General features: G+C 40.7%; 1 protein-coding gene across 2 annotated transcripts in view; it reads right to left on the bottom strand.

The window, feature by feature from the left end:
* The window catches only part of KMT2E (lysine methyltransferase 2E (inactive)), a 124,672-nt gene that overhangs the window by 28,453 nt on the left and 75,840 nt on the right, over window positions 1–20,379 (bottom strand). The window contains exons 13-14 of one of the 2 annotated variants that reach the window (XM_075064625.1): window positions 18,590–18,854; window positions 16,262–16,360 (exon numbers count right to left, since the gene is read on the bottom strand). In XM_075064625.1, the coding sequence (XP_074920726.1) occupies window positions 16,262–16,360; window positions 18,590–18,854 (364 nt within the window). The remainder of the gene's footprint in view (window positions 1–16,261; window positions 16,361–18,589; window positions 18,855–20,379) is intronic. The other variant, XM_075064629.1, reaches the window with a different exon arrangement.

The raw sequence follows: 20,379 nt of genomic DNA, 5'->3' as shown, positions 1-20,379 counted from the left end.
CCAACATTTCCATACAGAGAAACTAGATTCTCAGTATGAATGCATGAGTAATTTAGGTCCTGATCCTTGTGCGTAGACAGACCTCTTGCACCCACACAGAGCTCCATTTATGTAAATGCACAAGTTACAGGATCAGATGCTTTGATTAAAAGCTCTGAGTCAAGGACTTGTCTTTTCAGTTTCTGTGAAGGGCCATACATACCTATGGCAAGGTATTTTTACTACTACTACTAACATTAATCTTGCTCCAGTAAAGACTGGGCACAATAGAGAAATACATTCTATGTTAAAGAAAGGGGAAACTTAAAAATAACTATGCTGTTCCTAACAGTGAAACAAAGGGGCAAAATAAAGCTCCAGCTCTGCACCTGTTTTACTAATACAGTAATTCCTCGCTTAATGTAATTATGCTACTTTAAGCAAAATGATATTAAGCAATTCCAATTTCCCCATAAGAATTAATGTAAATGTGGGTGGGTGGGTGTTAGGGAATTTTTTTTCGCCAGACAAAAAAGACTACACACACACACAATTATATAGATATATACCTATCTCATAGAACTGGAAAGGACCTTGAAAGGTCACGGAGTCCAGTTCCCTGCCTTCACAGCAGGACCAAGTACTGTCCCTGACAGATTTTTGCCCCGGATCCCTAAATGGCCCCATCAAGTATTAAACTCACAACCCTTGGTTTAGCAGGCCAATACTCAAAACCACTGAGCTATCCCTCCCACCGTATAAATTTTAAACAAACAATTTAATACTGTACACAGCAATTATGATTGTGAAGCTTCACTGAGGTGGTGAGGTCAGAGGGTGGGATATTTCCCACGGAATGCCTTACTGCTAAATGATAAACTAGCACTCAGCTGAGCCCTCAAGGGTTAACACATTGTTAATGGAGCCTCACACTCTACAAGGCAGCAGGAATGGAGGGAGGAGACATAGTATGGCAGATTGTATGTGCGTGGGGGGGAGAGAGAGAGAGAGACACACACACACACACACAGGCATTGCCCTTTTCAGTACACTGACCCCACTCTTAAGTACACTGCCTTTTTAAGTAGATCAACAAGTTGAGACAGCAGCTGCTGCCAGCAAATGCCCTCCTGAGCCCTGTCATGTCCCCCCGCTCTGTGGAGATGGGGCTGAGGAATGGAGGGCAGGGGGACACCCTGACATTAGCACCTCTCCCCCACCCTCAGCTAGGGTGACCAGATGTCCTGAATTTATAGGGACAGTCCCGATATTTGGGGCTTTTTTTAATATGGGCTCCTATTACCCCCACCCCCGTCCCGATTTTTCACACTTGCTATCTGGTCACCCTACCCCCAGACCCGCACAGCAAGCAGGAGGATCCCAGGAACAGCTCCAAGGCAGAGAGCAGGAGCAGCACAAGGCAGTGGGAGGAGGGACAGCGGAACTGACCGGCAACTGATAGCCTGCTGGGCGGCTGCTGCACAGGGAACTTAGGGAAGTGAGGAGCTGATATGACGGCTGTGAGTCCACCATGGTTCCAGGTCCCCACCAGCTAGCTCCAATGGGCTGCTCTTTCTGCAAGCAGTGGACAAAGCAGGCAGCTGCCAAACAACAATATAAGGGAGCACTGCGAAACTTTAAACAATCGTGTTCTCTAATTCATCAGCAACGAAACAATGTTAACCGGGACAATGTTAAGTGAGGAGTTACTGTATCTGAAGGTAAAGCTTTATATTTTATATACATTATTTTATACGAGAGGAGAGATGGCTCAGTGGTTTGAGCATTGGCCTGCTAAACCCAGGGTTGTGAGTTCAATCCTTGAGGGGGCCACTAAGGGATCTGTGGGGAAAATCAGTACTTGGTCCTGCTAGCGTAGGAGTTCTATGAGATAGATATATCCATTTATTATTATATTTGCAATTACAGTGATGGAGCTGTAGTTAGACTTAATTCTATTCTGTTTGTGCAGGATTATTATGCAGCCTTATCTGCAGCATAGTTCAAGTTGCTATACAGAGTTCAGCTTTAAACTTTTATTCTGTATACATCTAATTGAATGGCAAAACCAAAATAAATATAAACTTGGTTACTACTTGCATTTTTTTCATGGTTGTTTGATGAATAATGAACTGACATAGAATACAGTTCAAAATTAACCCCTTTTTGTCATCTATATTTCAGAACTTTTTTACCATAATGGAAAATGTATGCTAAGGCAAATGTGCTATATTTCATTTGATGGCAAATCTGCCACTATATCAATCTTGACAAAAATAAAAAAAAAAAAAAAAGAAAGAATCCTTCACCATATATCACTGTGTACTGCAACTTCAAAGTTGCACTTTAACAGTTGCCTCAGCAGCATTAAGGCGGAATAAATTCCCAAATGTATGGGATATGAGACAGTCACATGTGCTGATCTGTTGATATAAAGCATATGAGATCTTAAAAGTTTTGCATTAAAATGCAAGTTCAATAAAGTTGGGTTACATATTGCTTTTTTATATCAATTGGGGATGGAAATGAAAACCTAATGGAGTGCTGTAGTACCTCATCCATAGCTTTGCAGGCAATATGAAGGTGGAAAGAAATGCAAATATCTTTTCCCTCACCATCTTAAACTTTGTTTAAGATTATGGGAGGATGGAGCATATCCTGCTGCAACCTGAAACACCACTAAACATAATGCTTTGGTTGCTATTTAAACAGAATTCAGTGTCAAATGGTGTTCACTTGCATAAAACTCACCATGCAAAGATTGAGCACCTGATGGTATAATGTGTATTTTAGAAAAAGAATACACATTTCTAAATTTCTCTCAGTCTCAGATTTTATGTTTTTAAGAAGAAATGATAGATCAAATATGAATACTATATAATCACTTAGTTTTTTTGGGCAAGGCAAAGATATGTAACGTTAAACCATTCCTATTCTGTCATACCCTAAGGAAGTGGTTTTCCAGCACAATAAATACTTGTTTCACAAAGTTACATTTAGGCAGTATAGAACATAATCCATAAACTGGCCACCATAAGTCTTCTCCTCATTAACTTAGAGTTAGACTGACTTAATTGCCTTTTATCTCTTCCTTCTTTTAATCTGAAAGAACTTGAGAGATGCTCTCATCCTCTCTTAAAATATTTGATCTACAGAGCAAAATTACCTTTGTAGGATGTCACTTGTCTCATGACCCTACCCAAAGGCAAGGTAACATCATGGCATTCACTAGAAGTTTATGAAAGACATTTTTTTCCTCTATAATAATAATCTTCAATAGCACTGAAGATATTTACTTCTACCCAGCTAAAACAGCAACAGTTTGAGACTAAACCGCATAACTCGTATTTTATAATCCTCATTTTGGCAAACGTGACTAGAAAAATCAAAAGGCTAACTACTAACAAATGTCATAATGCAACACTGAAAATTAAAGAGATTATATAATACTTTCAGATGCATATTCTAACTTTGCATTGCTATGTTAGTAAAAATCTGGTAGGATACTAATGCATCTAATTTAAGTAGGTATTTCAAGTTGAGGGAGGTGGATCAGTCATTTAAATTTGGATTTCAGGGACTCAAAAAAAAAAAAAAAAAAAAAAGAGTCTGGCTGAGGGAAGTGATGAGGTACGAAGTCCCCATTTCTTCAAATTTACCCCTAACAGGTAATGGCAGAAGTTAATGATAGAAAGAGACCTATATGATCAACCTGTCCACTATGCCCGTGCTAATGTGGAATTACTCTCCATAGTACATTTTCTAGTGTTTTGTCCAATATAGGTAAATGTCTTAAAGCAATGGGCCACCATAATTTTCCCTCAAAGCCTACTGCTCATGTTTATAGATGTGTTTAGGAAGCATTTCCTTATGTTCGGGCTATTTTCCTTTTCATATTTGTACTCCTATGTGTTTTCATTAAAATATCTTGGACAGAGTTGTTTCACCCCGTCACTCCACAGCATTTAACTAAGATACACATGAATTAATTCAGTCTTTCCTCATAAGCAACTGTGTGTGTATTCTGTAATTCTGTAGCATCCATTCCTTGCTGCAGAATTATGTTCCAGTTTCCAAGCCTTTTTTTTTTTTAAATGAAAAAATTTCTAGCTACTGTGGTGGTGAAGATTAACCTTGAAAACATGATCAGAGTGTAACAGTTTTGTCTACGGACAGCCTGAAAGAGTTCAGAGGTATGAAGAGCCTCCAAAAACATTAGTGGGGTGCTGACTGACCCCTAACAAAGACCATTTTAAATGTTAGTGTTGTTAAAGACAGGGTCAGCTTTCATCTGAATGTTTACCTATTACTGTCATATGTTAAAGCTGAAGTTTCTTTAAATATTAGAGAAAATCTGGTATTATTTACTTTGTACATTTATACTACTTGGCATACAGTCCATTTCATTGTGTTCCATTTACATGAGTCTTCTGCACAGCGACATAGCAGAGAAAAGGTATTATAAAAACAAAACGTGATTTTAAAACCACAAAAATTGGCCTTACGGGGATCAACCAGTCTCATATCACTAAAGGTGCCAAAACTGAACCTGCAGGAAGAAAACAGTTCACATGGAGAAAATGATGCAAAAAACCTAGTGAAGGGCCCATACACAAAGATACATTAGCTAAATAAAAGGAGAGTAAGTCTACAAGCAGTAGAGAAATTAAGGTGAGTTAGGTGGGAGATAAACCCAAGTTCCTGATGTCAGTGGCAAGACACAGACTGACTGTAATTGCCAAGTGTAATACTAATTTTTAAACTACCTCATCTCCTGTCTCTACTTCTTACATTTTCAACATGCTCTTTGGTGCTTTCTGCCAGGCTGCCCCCCATGCTTGGGAGGAGCTCCCTGTAAAACATCTGCAAAGCTACCTCATTATCCTCCTCTTCTATGATGCCTACAAAAAACTGGATAACAATTAGGCTGTGGTATGCTGAGATCATTGCCTTTCATGGATGACCAGAAATGTTTCACTGTTTCCTTGTACTCCCCAGCCGTTTGTATTGCATTCATCTGTGGTCTCTACCTTATATTTAGACCAAGTTCTCTGGAGCAGAGATTGTTCTGTGTTTGTATCACACCTAGCACAGTGGGGTCCTGGGTCCATGACTGGGGCTCACAGGTGCTACAGTAACACTGCTACTACTACTAATTAACAAAGGACCCCCTGACAGATATAGTTAAACTACATATTAAACTTTGAGGGCTCAGTCTCTCTCATGTTAGAAACTCAGGCCCATAGCATCTGCATTAATGCATCAAGATACCCAGTTTTGAAGCAGACAAAACATTTAGGTTCAACGTAATTAAAGCCAAAACTAAAATATAGTTTAACAATTTAGCATTCAAAACCTTATATTACACTTGAGAAGATCATAAACCCAACAGAATAGTTAAAGGAGATTATGCAAGTCAAAAGATAATGCACCCTGCTACACAATTCTATGACACTAAAAGTACTAAGGAGATGAGGAGTCCACTTCACATTGGTAGTTCCCAGAAGAGAGAGTGTAAACATGGCACCTCTTTACACATTAGAGCTGTTCCCTGTAGATGTTCAGGATAACATTTGTTTAAATACCAAGACTGACTTATTAGCATTGAAGAGCAGATATAGCTTTGAGTGACAACAGAAGTCCACTCTTGCTCATAAATCCACAGAACTTAAGTAGATGCTAACTGTAGGCACAAATTCTGATCTCAGTTATACTCTCATGTAGGGCCCTATCAAATTAACAGTCCATTTTGGTCAATTTCACGATTATAGGATTTTTAAAAATAGTAAATTTCATGATTTCAGCTATTTAAATCTCAAATTTCATGGTGTTGTAACTGAAGGGGTCCTGACCCAAAAACGAGTTGTGGAGGAGTCCGAAGGTTATTGTAGGAGGGTTGTGGTACTTCTACCCTTACTTCTGCACTGCTGCTGGTGGTGGTGCTAGGCAACTGGAGCTGGGCAACTGAAGAGCGGCAGCTGCTGGCCAGGAGCCCAGCTCTGAAGGCAGAGCCGCTGCCATCAGCAGTGCAGAAGTAAGAATGGCATGGTATGGTATTGCCACCCTTACCTCTGTGTTGCTGCTGGCAGGGCGCTGCCTTCAGAGCTGGGTGCCTGGCCATTAGCTCCATTGAAGGCAGCGCAGAAGTAAGGGTGGCAAAACTGCAGCCCCCTAAAATAACTTTGTGACCCCCATGCAACTCCTTTTTGGGTCAGGACCCCCAATTTAAGAAATGCTGGTCTTCCCCATGAAATCTGTATAGTATACGGTGAAAGCACACAAGACCAGATTTCATAGAGAGAGACGAGATTTCATGGTCCATGATGAGTTTTTCATGGCCGTGAACTTGGTAGGGCCCTACTCATATAGCCTTATAAAAAACCTGAGTTGCACAGGTGTACCTGATGACAGAATTCAAACCAAAAGATCTTTACTACATACAATATTGATTGAGTAGATGAGCCAGAAAAAGTCTTCTTTTTAGATCTTTGGCAGAATTTATTGTGCTGGCAGCTAAAAATAATTGTTTAGTCCTTGCAGACCAAGCAAATTTAATTCAGAAAGTAATGAAACAAAACAAACAGAGCCTCAAAAATGCTGTTTTACAGTCACTTCAGGATAGAACAGTAATCAACTTATTATTTCAAAATGAAGGGTGAATAAAGACCGGAAAATTTGTGTGCAGAATTCCCCCAAGAGTATGCTCTGGTTTCTTTACTGCATGGTCTTGGCTCATGGAGTCTTTCAGCTGGATATTCCATCTGATGCTCTATTCCAGCTGCCTCTGTTGTCCTCATTGTTCCATCAGCACAGAAGAACACAGGCATAGGTCTTATTGGGTAAAGAGCAGCTGTCATTGAAGCATCATCTCTGCATCTTGCTAAGGACAGGGCTCAGTGGAAAATAATTTCAGGACTTTCATAGAATATCAGGGTTGGAGGGAACCTCAGGAGGTCATCTAGTCCACTCCCCTGCTCAAAGCAGGACCAATCCCCAGAGAGATTTTTGCCCTTGACCCCCTCAAGGACTGAACTCACAACCCTGGGTTTAGCAGGCCAATGCTCAAACCACTGAGCTATGGATGCTGTGATTGTCCTTCCCTTTCCAGTCTTAAATTTGGTCTTCTTGGCTATGTCAGCAAATGTTCTGATGCCAGATTTCTTGACTGGGCTGATGAACCTCTCACAAATGTCCCCATTTGTTTTTCACCAACATCTGCTATTTTCAGTAGACTCTTGTACATTTGATGTTACATGCACTCAAGTAGGTAGCTGGATAAAAATCCACTGGATGTGATTTGCACCCAGATAGGTTTGTCGTACTTTTCATGACATGGGTGGTAAAAGCTGTATCATGGTCTCCATCCATCTTCAGTACAGAGGCAAGAACTTGTTTGTGGACTTTGTCTCCACTACTTCTTGTTAGGCTACTTCTTTCTTTCATAGCTTTTGCATATTCATAATACAAAGCTATGTATTGTCATCTAGAACTATTACTGACTTGTGCGTGTCACTGAATTAAAAAACTAGTTTCTAGAATATTTCAAAGGCTAGTACTGCATACATAGGCAATTACAAATTAAAACCTTCTAGCAGTCAGACGAGGTGCTACATTGTATGTACAAAAGCTTACAACTAGAGAAGCATTACATTAGGATTTGATGTAAATTTGTATCTACTCACTATGCAGTACAAAGTATGAGCATGTAATCTACTACTACTGGTGCACAATCTTAGCGTGAAACTGATCTGGTCAGTATACTTCAATAGTTTTCTATATTTTCTATTATAATCAATGGTAAAATACTCTGAAAATTGAGAATAAGATGTGAAAACATTTTATGTTAATGTACTGCAAAAAATTGATATTTGCCATTTTTGTCACAGGCTAAACAGCTTCATTGTTTCTGAAAAAAATACTTGCCCGTGCAAAACCAATAACAATATTTTAATTACAGCTGTTGATTAATCACAGCTAACTCAAAAAATTGTGATAAAAAAATTAATTGCAATTAATCGCACTGTTAAGCAATAGAATACCCATTGAAATTAATTAAATATTTTGTATGTTTTTCTACATTTTCAAATATATTGATTTCTATTGCAACACAGAATACAAAATGTACCGTGCTCACTTTATATTATTTTTTATTATAAATAAAGAAACAAAAGAAACGGTATTTTAGTTCACCTTAGACAAGTAACGTAGCGCAATATTTTTATGGTGAAAGTGTAACTTACAAACGTATAAATTTTGTGTTACATAACTGCACTCAAACCAAAACAATGTAAAACTTCAGAGCCTACAAGTCCACTCAGTCCTAGTTCTTGTTCAGCCAATCACTAAAACAAACAAATTTGTTTACATTTGCAGGAGATAATGCTCCTGCTACTTATTTACAATGTAGCCCGAAAGTGAGAACAAGCGTCTGCATGGCACTTTTGTAGCCACTGTTGCAAGGTATTTACGTGCCAAATATGCTAAAGACTCATATGCCCTTCATGCTTCGGCCACCATTCCAGAGGACATGCTTTCATGCTGATGATGCCTGTAAAAAAAAAGTGTTAATTAAATGTGTGACTGAATTCCCTGGGGGAGAACTGTAGGTCTCCTGTTCTGTTTTAGCTACATTTTGCCATATATTTCATGTTATAGCAGACTCAGATGATGACCCAGCACATGTTCATTTTAAGAACATTTTCACAGCAGATTGGACAAAACGCAAAGAAGGTACCAATGTGATATTTCTAAAAATAATTATAACACTTGACCCAAGGTTTAAGAATCTGAAATGTCATCCAAAATCTGAGAGGGACGAGGTGTGGAACACGCTTTCAGAAGTCTTAAAAGAGCGGCACTCTGATGCAGAAACCACAGAACCTGAACCACCAAAAAAGAAAATCAACCTTCTGCTGGTGGCATCCAACTCAGATGATGAAAATAAACATGCATCAGTCCGCTCTGCTTTGGATCGTTATCGAGCAGAACCCGTCATCAGCACGCACGCATGTCCTCGGTAATGGCAGCTGACGCATGAAGGGACATATGAATCTTTAGCGAATCCATCTGTAAATATCGTGCAACGCTGTTTACAACAGTGCCATGCAAACGCCTGTTCTCACTTTCAGATGACATTGTAAACAAGAAGCGGGCAACATTATCTCCTGCAAATTGTAACCAAACTTGTTTGTCTGAGTGATTGGCTGAAGTAGAACTGAGTGGACTTGTAGGCGCTAAAGTTTTACATTGTTTTGTTTTTGAATGTAGTTTTTTTTGGTACATAATTCTACATTTGTAAATTCAACTTTCATGATAAAGAGATAAAGAGATTGCACTACAGTACTTGTACTAGGTGAACTGAAAAATACTATTTCTTTTATTTTTACAGTGCAAATATTTATAATAAATATAAAGTGCGCACTGTACACTTTGTATTCTGTATTGTAATTGAAATCAATATATTTGAAAATGTAGAAAACATTTTTGAATGAATGCTTTAACATTCATTAAATGCATGTTTAACAGCATGATTAATCCCACTGTTAATTTTTTTTTATTGCTTGACAGCCCTAATTTTCACAGGTTTGGTAGCTTTGACCAATAAACACTATATTACGGTGCTGAAATTAACTTAAACAGTAAAACTGTAGTCATAGTCATGTTAGAGTATTTCTGGAACTGTGCAACAACAATAAAAGTTATCTGGCTTTCATAACTGTTGTTCTTTGAGATGGGCTGCTCATGTACATTCCAAGTCGATTGTGTACGCAGAGCACACACCTTCGGAAGGTTTTTCCCTAGCAATAACCGTCAGGTGGGCTATGGAGCCTCCTGGAGTGCCACCTTCATGGCCACGTATATAGGTCCCTTCCGATCTGCTGCCTCTTCAATTCCTTGTTGCTGGATACTCCAATAGAGGGGAGGACGCGTGGGTCATGAGCAACACATCTGAAAGAACAATAGTTACGAAAGGTAGGTAACAGGTTTTTCTTCGAGTGATTGCTCATTTCAATTCCAAGTAGGCGACTCCCAAGGAGCTCCCCCGAAGGAGTCGGAGTTCACCGAGTTGCAGACTGAAGCACTGCTCTACCAAATGTGGCATCATTTCTAGCCTGGAGTTTGATGGCGTAGTGTGAAGTAAAGGTATGAACAGATGACCACGTCACCGCTCTGCAGATGTCCTGAAAGGGGCCTGGCGCCAGGAACACTGCAGACAAAGCTTGCACTCGCGTGGACTGCAGAGTCAATGCTGGGGCTGGTATCTTTGCCAGGTCATAGCACATCCTGATAAAGGCCATGATCCAAGAAGAAATTTGTTGGGATGAGACTGGCAGTCCTTTCATTCTCTAAGCAATGAAAATGAAGAGTGGCGTCGACTTCTTAAACGGCTTTGTCAGCTCAATGTAAAAAGCCAGCGCCTAACGTCTAAGGAATGGAGCCTGTGTTCCCTGTCATTAGCATGTGGCTTCAGGAAGAATACTGGTAAAAAGATGTCCTGATTTGCATGAAATTGTGAAACAACCTTAGGGAGAAAAGCTGGGAACGGCCGCAATTGTACCTTGCCCTTACAAAACACTATATAAGGGGGCTCAGGCGTTAAAGCTTTGAGCTCAGACACTCTTCTGGCTAATGTTATAGCCACAAAAAGCACCACTTACCAAGAGACGTAAAGCAGGGCACTATGAGCCTTGAGAGGACCAGGTTAATGTCCCACGAGAGGGCTGATTGCTGCATCTGGGGATATAGTCTGTCTAGCCCTTTAAGGAAGCACCCAATCATGGGGTTAGCAAATGCCATCCGCCCCACTGGGCCTGGATGGAAAAGTGAAAATAGCTACCAGGTGCACCTTGATTGACAAGATTGCCCGCTCTTGCCACTTTAAATAGAATTAATAGCCCACTATAAAGGGGACTGAGGACTGCAATGGAGGGGGTGCCCTTCTGTGTGGACCAAACAAACAACTTTTCCCACTTGGCTAGATAAGTGGCATGAGTGGAGGACTTTCTACTGCCAAGGAGAACCTCTCCAACCAAACTAGAGCACTGGAGCTATAATAGATTTAGCATGGATTTTCCATTCAGTGAGGTGGAGACTCAGGGTTGGGATGCTGAAGGCAGTGGTCCTGCGTGATGAGGTCTGGAATCATGGACATAGTTATCAGCATGTCCACCAAGAGGTTCATCAGCATAGAGAACGAACGTTGGCGGGGCCATGCCGGCACTATGAGAATCAGCAAAGCTTTGTCCTGCTGGACCTTGAGGATGAGAGGGAACAGCAGGAATGCATACAGCAGGGGTCTTGTCCACAAGAGGAGAAAGGCGTCCATGATCAAATCAGGGCTGTGATTCAGGAAGGAGCAGAACTGCTGGCACTTCCTGTTGCCTCGTGTTGCAAACAGAGCTACCTGGGGAGATCCCCACCTCAGGAAGATATTGCTGACAATGTCCGGTTGGAGAGACCATCCATGGCATTGGAAAGATCAGCTGAGGCAATTGGCCTGTTCATTTGTGCTCCTGGCAGATACGACACCTCCAACTGTATCAAGTGGGTGATGTGAAAGTCCCAAAACCTGCAGCTTCCTGGCATAGGGGAGAGAAGCAAGTACCACCCTGTTTGTTTATATAACATCACTGTGGTGTTGTCTGTCAACACTGATATAAATTTGCTCTGAAAATGGAGCATGAAATGTCTGGCAAGCTCCCTGATGTTGATGTGTAGCGATAATTCGGCTTGGGACCATAGGCCTTGAGTTCTGAGGTTGCCTAGGTGTGCTCCCCACCCCAGCACTAATACATCCATGACTAGCAACAGACGAGGTTTGGAAAAAGGTACTCCTGCATGGACTGTCTGTGGATTGAACCACCACTGAAGAGACTCAAGAGCCCGAGGAGAAAGAATGACCAGATTGTCCAGATGGTCCTGGTTTAGTCTGTACATTTGGGCCAGCCACACCTGGAGGGGATAGAGGTGCAGCCTTGCATGCTGCACCACATAAATCTACGCTGCCGTATGTTAGAGTAATTTTAGGCAGTTTCTGGCTATTGTGGTGGGAAAATGGTGGAGACCTTGTATGATGGCGCTCATGAATGGAAAACGAGATTCTGGCAGGAACTCCCTGGCCTGGGTGGAATCCAGGAGAACCCCGATGATTTCTATTCTTTGAGTGGGAGCCAGAGTCAACTTCGCCACGTTGAGGATGAGACCGAGATTGAGGAACTGGTGCTCCGTCCTCAGGCTCACTTTCAAGTTTGGCTCTGAGCTCGAGGGCTGTTTAGCCGAGCCCTGCCCTTGTCAAGAGGAGGACTGAGATGAGCACCTCCTATTACTTCTGCCCCACTTCTTACTGTAGTCCTGTCTGGAAGGGGCAGGGTAGAATCATTGGGTGGCCTGGGGCTTAAATGCCTTTCTTGGTGGAGCTGCTGTGTGCAGCCCCAAAGACTTGAGGGTCACCCACGAGTCCTTAAGGCTATGCAGCCTTGAATCTGTCTGTTCTGCAAAGAGGCCAGAGCAGTCAACGGGCAGGTCCTGAATTCTGTTCTGGATTCATGCAGAAGCCCTGAGACCTGTAGCCAAGAGCTGCATCTCAGTTATGGCCATGCCCATAGTGCGGGTGGCCGAGTCAGCTGAGTCCAGGGCAGCCTGAAGAGAGGTCCTGGCGACCACCTTTCCCTCCTCCAGAACCAATCCTAACTCAGAGTGGGAGTCAGAGCAATTCCTGGAATTTGGCCAGAGAACTCCAGGTATTAAAAGCATAGAGGTCCAAGGCCTGCTTGTTGATTCGCTATGCGAAGCTGGAGCCCCCCCAGTGGAGTAGACTTTCCGACCAAAGAGGTCCAGCTTCTTAGCATCCCTGGATTTGGGGGTAGGCCCCGGTTGCCCCTGGCGTTCTTTATGGTTCACCACCTCTATCACTAGGGTCCCAGATTGGGGTGGGTGAAGAGGTGCTTGTACCCCTTGGAAGGCACAAAAGTATTTGTGTTCTATACCATTGGCTGTCAGTGGAATAGAGGCGAGCATGTGCCATAGTGTGTTGGTGGTATTCTGTGTGGTTCTCATGAGGGGCAGAACCAACTGAGGCCTGTCGGGGACCAGAATATCCACCATGGGATCCATATCCTCAGAAACCTCCTCTGCCTGCAAGTTCAGGTCCTGGGCCACCCTCCTGAGCAGAATTTGATGAGTCCGGGTGTCCATAGCAGAGTGGTGGAGGTCCCTGCTACTGCCTCATTCGGGGAAGATGACACCCTTAGAGGCACAGGGTCTTCATGCCTCTCCGGCTCGCGGGGGATCTCCTTGCGCCGCTTGAGAGGTACAGGAAATGGCAGTAGCATCCAGTGCCGCAGCTGTTTCAGTGCCTGTGCTAGTTCTGATGTCATCAGTCTGGGCTTGTGCATCCCTACTCCAGGAACGGTGCTGCCTCCACCTGGAAGCACAGGACATTGCCTCCGACTCCAAGAAGTTGTCCAAATCTGATGAGGGCGGTGCAGATTGAGACAGTGCCAGGGACTGGTGCCATGGCAAAGGTGATCGGCATCACATCACAGCAGGCTTGCCCCTATGCTGGATAGGAGTTGGTGCTGATGATGCTGCGGTGCCGGAGGGTGAGCCAGTGGGATGGGGAACTGCACCGTCACGGCAATCAACTCCTTGGTCACCTCGAATGTGTCCGGCATGGAGGGAGCATCCACGTCCTCCTCCAAATCTTACCGCACCAGGGGGGTTCACTGTGGCCAGACTCAACAGACCTCCCAGAGAAGCCAGAGTCGATGGCACCAGCCTAGGCAGACCCAAAGCTGGGTGTCCCAATGCAGGACGCAGCCCTGAGACCAAGGCACGTTTCGGTCCCCAGGATAGGGAACAAAAGTGGGGAGGGGTGGGGGGAGAACCCCCAACTATAACTTAACTGAAAGCTTTAGTTAGAGATAAAGTTATAAACTATTTACAGGAAAAAAAAGGAGAGTCCACTAGGGAATTGCTTGCTAATGCAAGAGAGGAGCTGCTGCAACGACTGTCACTGGTGGTCAGAGAACTGAAGAGGCAGTAGGTCGGCAGGGATCTAAATACATGGCCATGAAAGCGCCACTCCAATGCATATCTCCAGGGAAAAACCTTCTAGCAATCGTGTGTGCAGCATGCACATCTCCTTGCAATCACTCAAAGAACGACACATTCTCATTTGTACTAGCACTGTTTCACTTCTCCTACAGGTTTACAGCACCACTTGACAGATCTACATCATACCTCATCATAAATGCACATAAAATAAGCTTTCAAATTATATATTACATAGAGGTGTGTTGGGTGGGCACATTAAACTCCAAAAATATGCCCCATTTATGGAGAACTGTTGCACTCCTAACACCATGCCACCATCGGCTATTCAACTTGGGCTCCAGGGAGATGTGATGTGTGGAATCCCGCCTTTAGGGTTTTGTATTCCCAGTGGTGTGAAATTATAATTGCAAATTCATACAAATATCCTGAGTGACAAACCTGCCAATTCCTGCCCCTATTACCTCTCCAATGTGCCTGCCAGTCCCTACCTCCTCTCAAGGAGGAGTGGTTTTATGACACAAACATTAAAACATGAAATAAAAACTAAACATGTGATTGTGTACCTAAATTCCACAATAAACTATATGTCTATGTATTACTTTCTATACACACACGCTAAGATTCTGACAGCAACCCAAAGGTACTAGATATACCATATATGCAATGCAACCAGGTCAATATTGCAATAGGAACTATTTTAATTGATGTTTTCGACTTTAATAATGTATTAAGACTCAAAGAAACAAGAATTTTGAATATTTGGCTTTCTATTTTATTATCAGTACTAGTTTTAGTATCAATCCCCGCTTTATTTTGCTTTTGCTTTTATTTTACTGTAACAAATTTGCACCAAAAATGTCTATATTGTTTCCAAATGGTGAGGCTGGCAATATCCCATTTCCAACTCATTGTTTATTGTTGCAGTCTGCAGTATTAAATTTGAGTTAGGTTGTCAGTTCCTTGGAACAGGGACCTGCTAGTTACATTTATCTGTAAAACACAAACCCTAGACCTCTGCTGCTGTACAACTAATAAACATCACTACAGGTACACTTCACTATAATGTGTAATTGGAAGGCTTAAGTTATGGCAATTCTAGTATCTCAAATTAAATGTTTGATTATTAATCTTAAAGCAAAGACGACCTAGTTCTGTAAACAAATCTGTGTCATTAGCATTTGAAATGGAATTACATTGGTTGAATTTGAATACTATTTCCTAAAGGGAAAAGTTTTCATAAAGTCTCCAACCACTTAAACAGTAGGTACATATTTTTAGTAGCACATTGTCTTATGACTAAGATTGTCCCTGAACAATAAATAAGCCTTTACGCATACCATTTGTATTTATGAACAAATTTGGTAGACATCTAACCATATGTTTAAGTGAACATTTCCCCCACCCCCCATCACCAAATTTTTTGTAGGTGCGCGCACACACACATTTTCAGTACAAAAATCAAATGGTTAAGCCTCTATCTAGCAAATTCATTTTAGATACACATCAATGCTTTTGCGGGGGGGGGGGGGGCGCGCGGGGAGCTTATATCATGGTCACTCAAGCTTGTCTGTAAAAAACAGCAGCCAAAGTTTTGAAGGTTACTTTTGCCTTTAAAATAAGATTTATGTACAGCAAAGATAAATAAGGAACTTTTCATACTATTATTTAAATAGATTAAGTATGTCCTGGCTGAGATTTTCAAAAGTGAGTAGTGACTTTGGGCATCTAAATTTGAGTGTCCAACAGACAGCATGGCTAAAAAAAGCCTACTTTTCAGAAATTGTTGAGCAACCAGACTCTGAAAATTAAGCCTCTTTAAAGGTATCTGAAGTTTGGCACCCAAAATCACTAGTCAGTTACAAAAATCTTGGCCCCTGACTGTATCTTACAAATAACCAACCACTGTAGTGCACAATAATAAAAAGGAAATCTTAGAAGTCACAGCTACGCATTTTCTACGAGTGATGGCACCTCTGCAGAAGCAATAGAAAATTATACACATTTAAAAACAAAAGCAGATTTGCGTCTTTGTCAGGAGGTGATGATCAAGCCAAATGGAAATGCTCTCACTCAACAAGTAAGCCTTGGATTTGAAGTTAAAGTGTATATGAGGTGCTGGCTTCATAGATTCTAAAAGCCCATAAAAAGGCAGCAAATTAGCATGGGAAGAGCAGCCATCACTAAGTCCTAGTGACAGCTTTAAGTAGCTACTTGCTTCCCAACTTACCATCTTCCTTTTCCTTTCTGCAATCTGCTCCTCTGATTCCATTTCTACTTCATTGCTAATAGGAGTTTTTTCTTCTATATCATCAATAAAATCTGGCTCCTGAAAGATGGAAATGACTGCTTTACAGAAGCTCTACTACTACTCTTTCAAACTAGGGACATCTAAAGGCTACACAGAGCAAAGTATCCTCAAATCACTACTTCAAAAGCTACCAGCCAATTAACCAATGCAACATGTAAAAACTACATATCATCCGCTTGGACTCTTATGACTCTAGAAATATAGCCTGACTCAAGTACCTTTTCCGATCCAAACAGAAACATCCACATAATTTTCTTTAATTGTAATCTCACGCAAGTTTTTTCAACCAAATAGTAAGAATTAAGCTTCCAAACCAATGGGCACTACAGGGCACACAACACTTATGAACATCAGGTCACTTATTTATGCAGCTAAATAAGGAATTTTGACCCTAACTTTCGACATGCATTTTGAAAATCTTAACCTAATTTCTTCATAAAATCAAATGTATATTGTAATGTCAAACAAGATAGGTTATCATATTATATAAATTTGCAGTCAACTCAAACTTATGTAACTATTAACATAACCCTTTCTACTGATGCTGTATAAATCTCCACTATAATCTAACATTAGTGACTTACCATAGGGAACACAAAAGGTATCTGATTAATAAACACTGAAAAATGCTTGGTATGGGAATGCTTCTGGGTTTTTCAGGTCTCTTACAATAGAAGGACAACATTCAAATATTTAAAAAGTTACAGCAGAGTCAATAATAATTGATCTGTTACCAGTGTTCTACCATTTGTTTTTAGATGTGGTTAACTTAAAAATAAAGTTGAAATGATTACATTCATTTCTTAATAAAACTGCTATAAAGTGGAAATTAACAGTACAATTCTTAAGCATGGCACTAAAACAACTAGACAAAGTACATACATAGGTGTTATTTTGGATGACTGAACTGCTTTTTTAAAGATCAGATGTTATTTTACTGAGCCTCTTCTAGGCTGAAAAACTTTTAGCTTGGCTGTGACAATTCTTATAAAAATTACATAGGATTCTATGTGCCCAGGAACAGGTTCCAAAAACCAGTTATTGCTAGTGGCAACCTGGCTGGAAAAAGAAAAGTAACTTACTTGTAAAACTGTAGTTTGAATATACTGCCTTTGTAGCTCTACTCCTGTAGAAATCACTTGCCAGCCCTTATGAACCCAGAAACATTCTAAAGCAAGTTAGCTTTTTGGGTAGGTCAGTCTACTATGTCCCATGAAAGAGATCACAACCCTAATGTAAACTTTATGCAAAAAAATTTCATAATCAATTGCATATTCATCACCAATTCCCTGATCTCCATCTCTCATCCTTTCCTCCATGATGTTTCCCTTTATAACGTTCTAGGAGGATGGGGAGAATTTTGAAAATGGCTCCCACCAAGTAACCCCACACCTTACACCACTCGTTCATCCTTCCAGCTACCCTCATAATCCCATCAAGTATTTACCCTCAGACACAATCAATTCTCTCCTCCCTCAAAAAAACAACAACAAAAAAAAATCAATCCATCGTTATGGTATCTCGATTTATTTGAATAAATTCTCTTTACTAATTGTTGTTTGCGGCTCCTCCCAAATTAGGATCTGTGAAATTCATTACTTTCTCATCTACCTGCTCTTCTATGCCAATAAATTAAAAAGACCAAACCTATAACCAAGACCCCTGGTACCTAACTAAAACACCCATCTCCAACCATACTCAATAAATACATGTTTATCATTACCCTCTCAACCTACTATCTTTATGCCAGTGTTCAATCTACACAAAAACATACAACAGGTACATGGAGGCTATTAGTGTGAGACCTGAACATCTTTTTTGGACTGAAATCTTGGTAGCAGAAATTGTTATGGAAGCAAGCCTATTTATAATTGTGGCTAAAAACATCAGAACTGTGGGAACAACATACGTGTGACTAACTGCTTCAGGATGGTTTTGGGATCTTGGAGCATGGCATGCAGTTTTTACACCACAGATCTGCAAAGAATTTTAGGAGGCAGAATTTCTGGTTTATGTTGAGACATTTCAGTGAGAAACAGCTGGTTAAAGAAAACCAAAATATCTTTAAGAAAACAACTAGTCATTTCAAGAAAACTAGGAATAGTATACATACTTCAAGTAGCTAATCCAACAATAACATTCACAAAGAACAACTCTTTCCAATAACTTGTAAGACTAAGAACTACTCTAAGGCAGGGAATCTTCTGGTTTATAAATCTGACCATCTAGTGATTTTTGTTTTAATACCTGATTATTGGAAATGGATAGCCTGAGGGGAGAAAGTCTCCTCTGCTTATTATCAGGAATCTTCATTTTGGTGGCTGCTCCTTCACAATCGAGTGTGATGTTCTGATTTTGTGTTTCCTTTTCTCTTGAAATGTCCTTCTCTTTCTTTCCCTTTTTCCTTCTGGTCTCATATCCAGTATTTATGTTTTCTGTAGGTTCGGAACCATGTTTAAGAACTGGACATTCAGGATTTTCTTTGAGGCAAGCGCAATCCACTTTGTATTTACTAAAACAGTCAATACAAAAAAATACAGTGTAAAAATATTGAACTGAATGCTACAGCAATATGATTTTTGAAAGTTAAACCACTCGTTAATTTACAGTGAAATGAACATCTGCCATGATAAAGATCCAGTATTGCAGCATATTGGAAAAGGGTTAATTTAAACTTTTAACAAGCTGTGCAATGTTACATTTTATTACTCTCAGCCACAGGTTCTTAAACCTGTTTCCCAGTTTACAGTTTGGAACGCCATTAAAACAAATAAAAATCTATTATAATAAAAAAAGCCAAATAAAATAAAAAAGTAGAAAAACACACACACTCTGGTGCAAAAATGAACAGAAAAAATGAGAGCAATTTGGTTTTTGTACAAAATAATTTGTAAAAATCTTATGCCTGTCTGGACAGGACATTGTGAAACACAACCCAACAGATATTTATAAGTTAATTGAGTTACTTTTACGCAGTGGATCTAATTTACCTCGATTTCAGTAAGGCATTTGATACGGTTCCACATGGGGAACTATTAGTTAAATTGGAAAAGACGGGGAACAATAGGAAAATTGAAAGGTGGATAAGGAGCTGGTTAAAGGGGAGACTACAACGTGTCATACTGAAAGGTGAACTGTCAGGCTGGAAGGAGGTTACTAGTGGGAGTTCCTCAGGGATCAGTTTTGGGACCAATCTTTTTATTACTGACCTTGGCACAAAAAGTGTGAATGTGTTAATAAAGTCTGCGGATGACACAAAGCTGGGAGGTATTGCTAACACAGAGAAGGACGAGGATATCATACAGGAAGATCTGGATGACCTTGTAAACTGGAGTAATAGTAATAGGATGAAATTGAATAGTGAAAAGTGCAAGGTCATGCATGTAGGGATTAACAAAAGAATTTTGGTTATAAATTGGAGACACATCAGTTTGAAGTAACAGAAGAGGAGGAGGAGGAGGAAGACCTCGAGTATTGGTTGATCACAGGATGACTACAAGCTGCCAATGTGATATGGCTGTTAAAAAAGCTAATGCGGTCTTGGGATGCATCAGGTGAGGTATTTTCACTAAAGATAAGGAGGTGTAGTACTGTTACATAAGGCACTGGTGAGACCTCATCTGGAATATTGTGTGCAGTTCTGGTCTCCCATGTTTAAGAAGGATGAATTCAAACTGGAACAGGTACAGAGAAGGGCTACTAGTATGAACCGAGGAATGGAAAACTTGTCTTATGAAAGGAGACTGAAAGAGCTTGACTTGTTTAGCCTAACCAAAAGAAAGCTCAGGGGAGATACGATTGCTCTTTATAAATATATCCGAGGGATAAATATCAGGGAGGGAGAAGAATTATTTAAGCTTAGTACTGATGTGGACACAAGAACAAATGGATATGAACTGGACACTAGGAAGATTAGACTTGAAATTAAATGAAGGTATCTAACCATTAGAGGAGTGAAGTTCTGGAACAGCCTTCCAAGGGGAGTAGTAGGGGCAAAAGACATATCTGGCTTCAAGACTAAGCTTGATAAGTTTATG

Source organism: Chelonoidis abingdonii, chromosome 1 (genome assembly GCF_003597395.2).
Source record: "Chelonoidis abingdonii isolate Lonesome George chromosome 1, CheloAbing_2.0, whole genome shotgun sequence".
NCBI classification, from domain to species: domain Eukaryota; kingdom Metazoa; phylum Chordata; order Testudines; family Testudinidae; genus Chelonoidis; species Chelonoidis abingdonii.
Note: the sequence above shows the minus strand (reverse complement) of the source record. Positions and strands in the feature narration are given on the sequence as shown.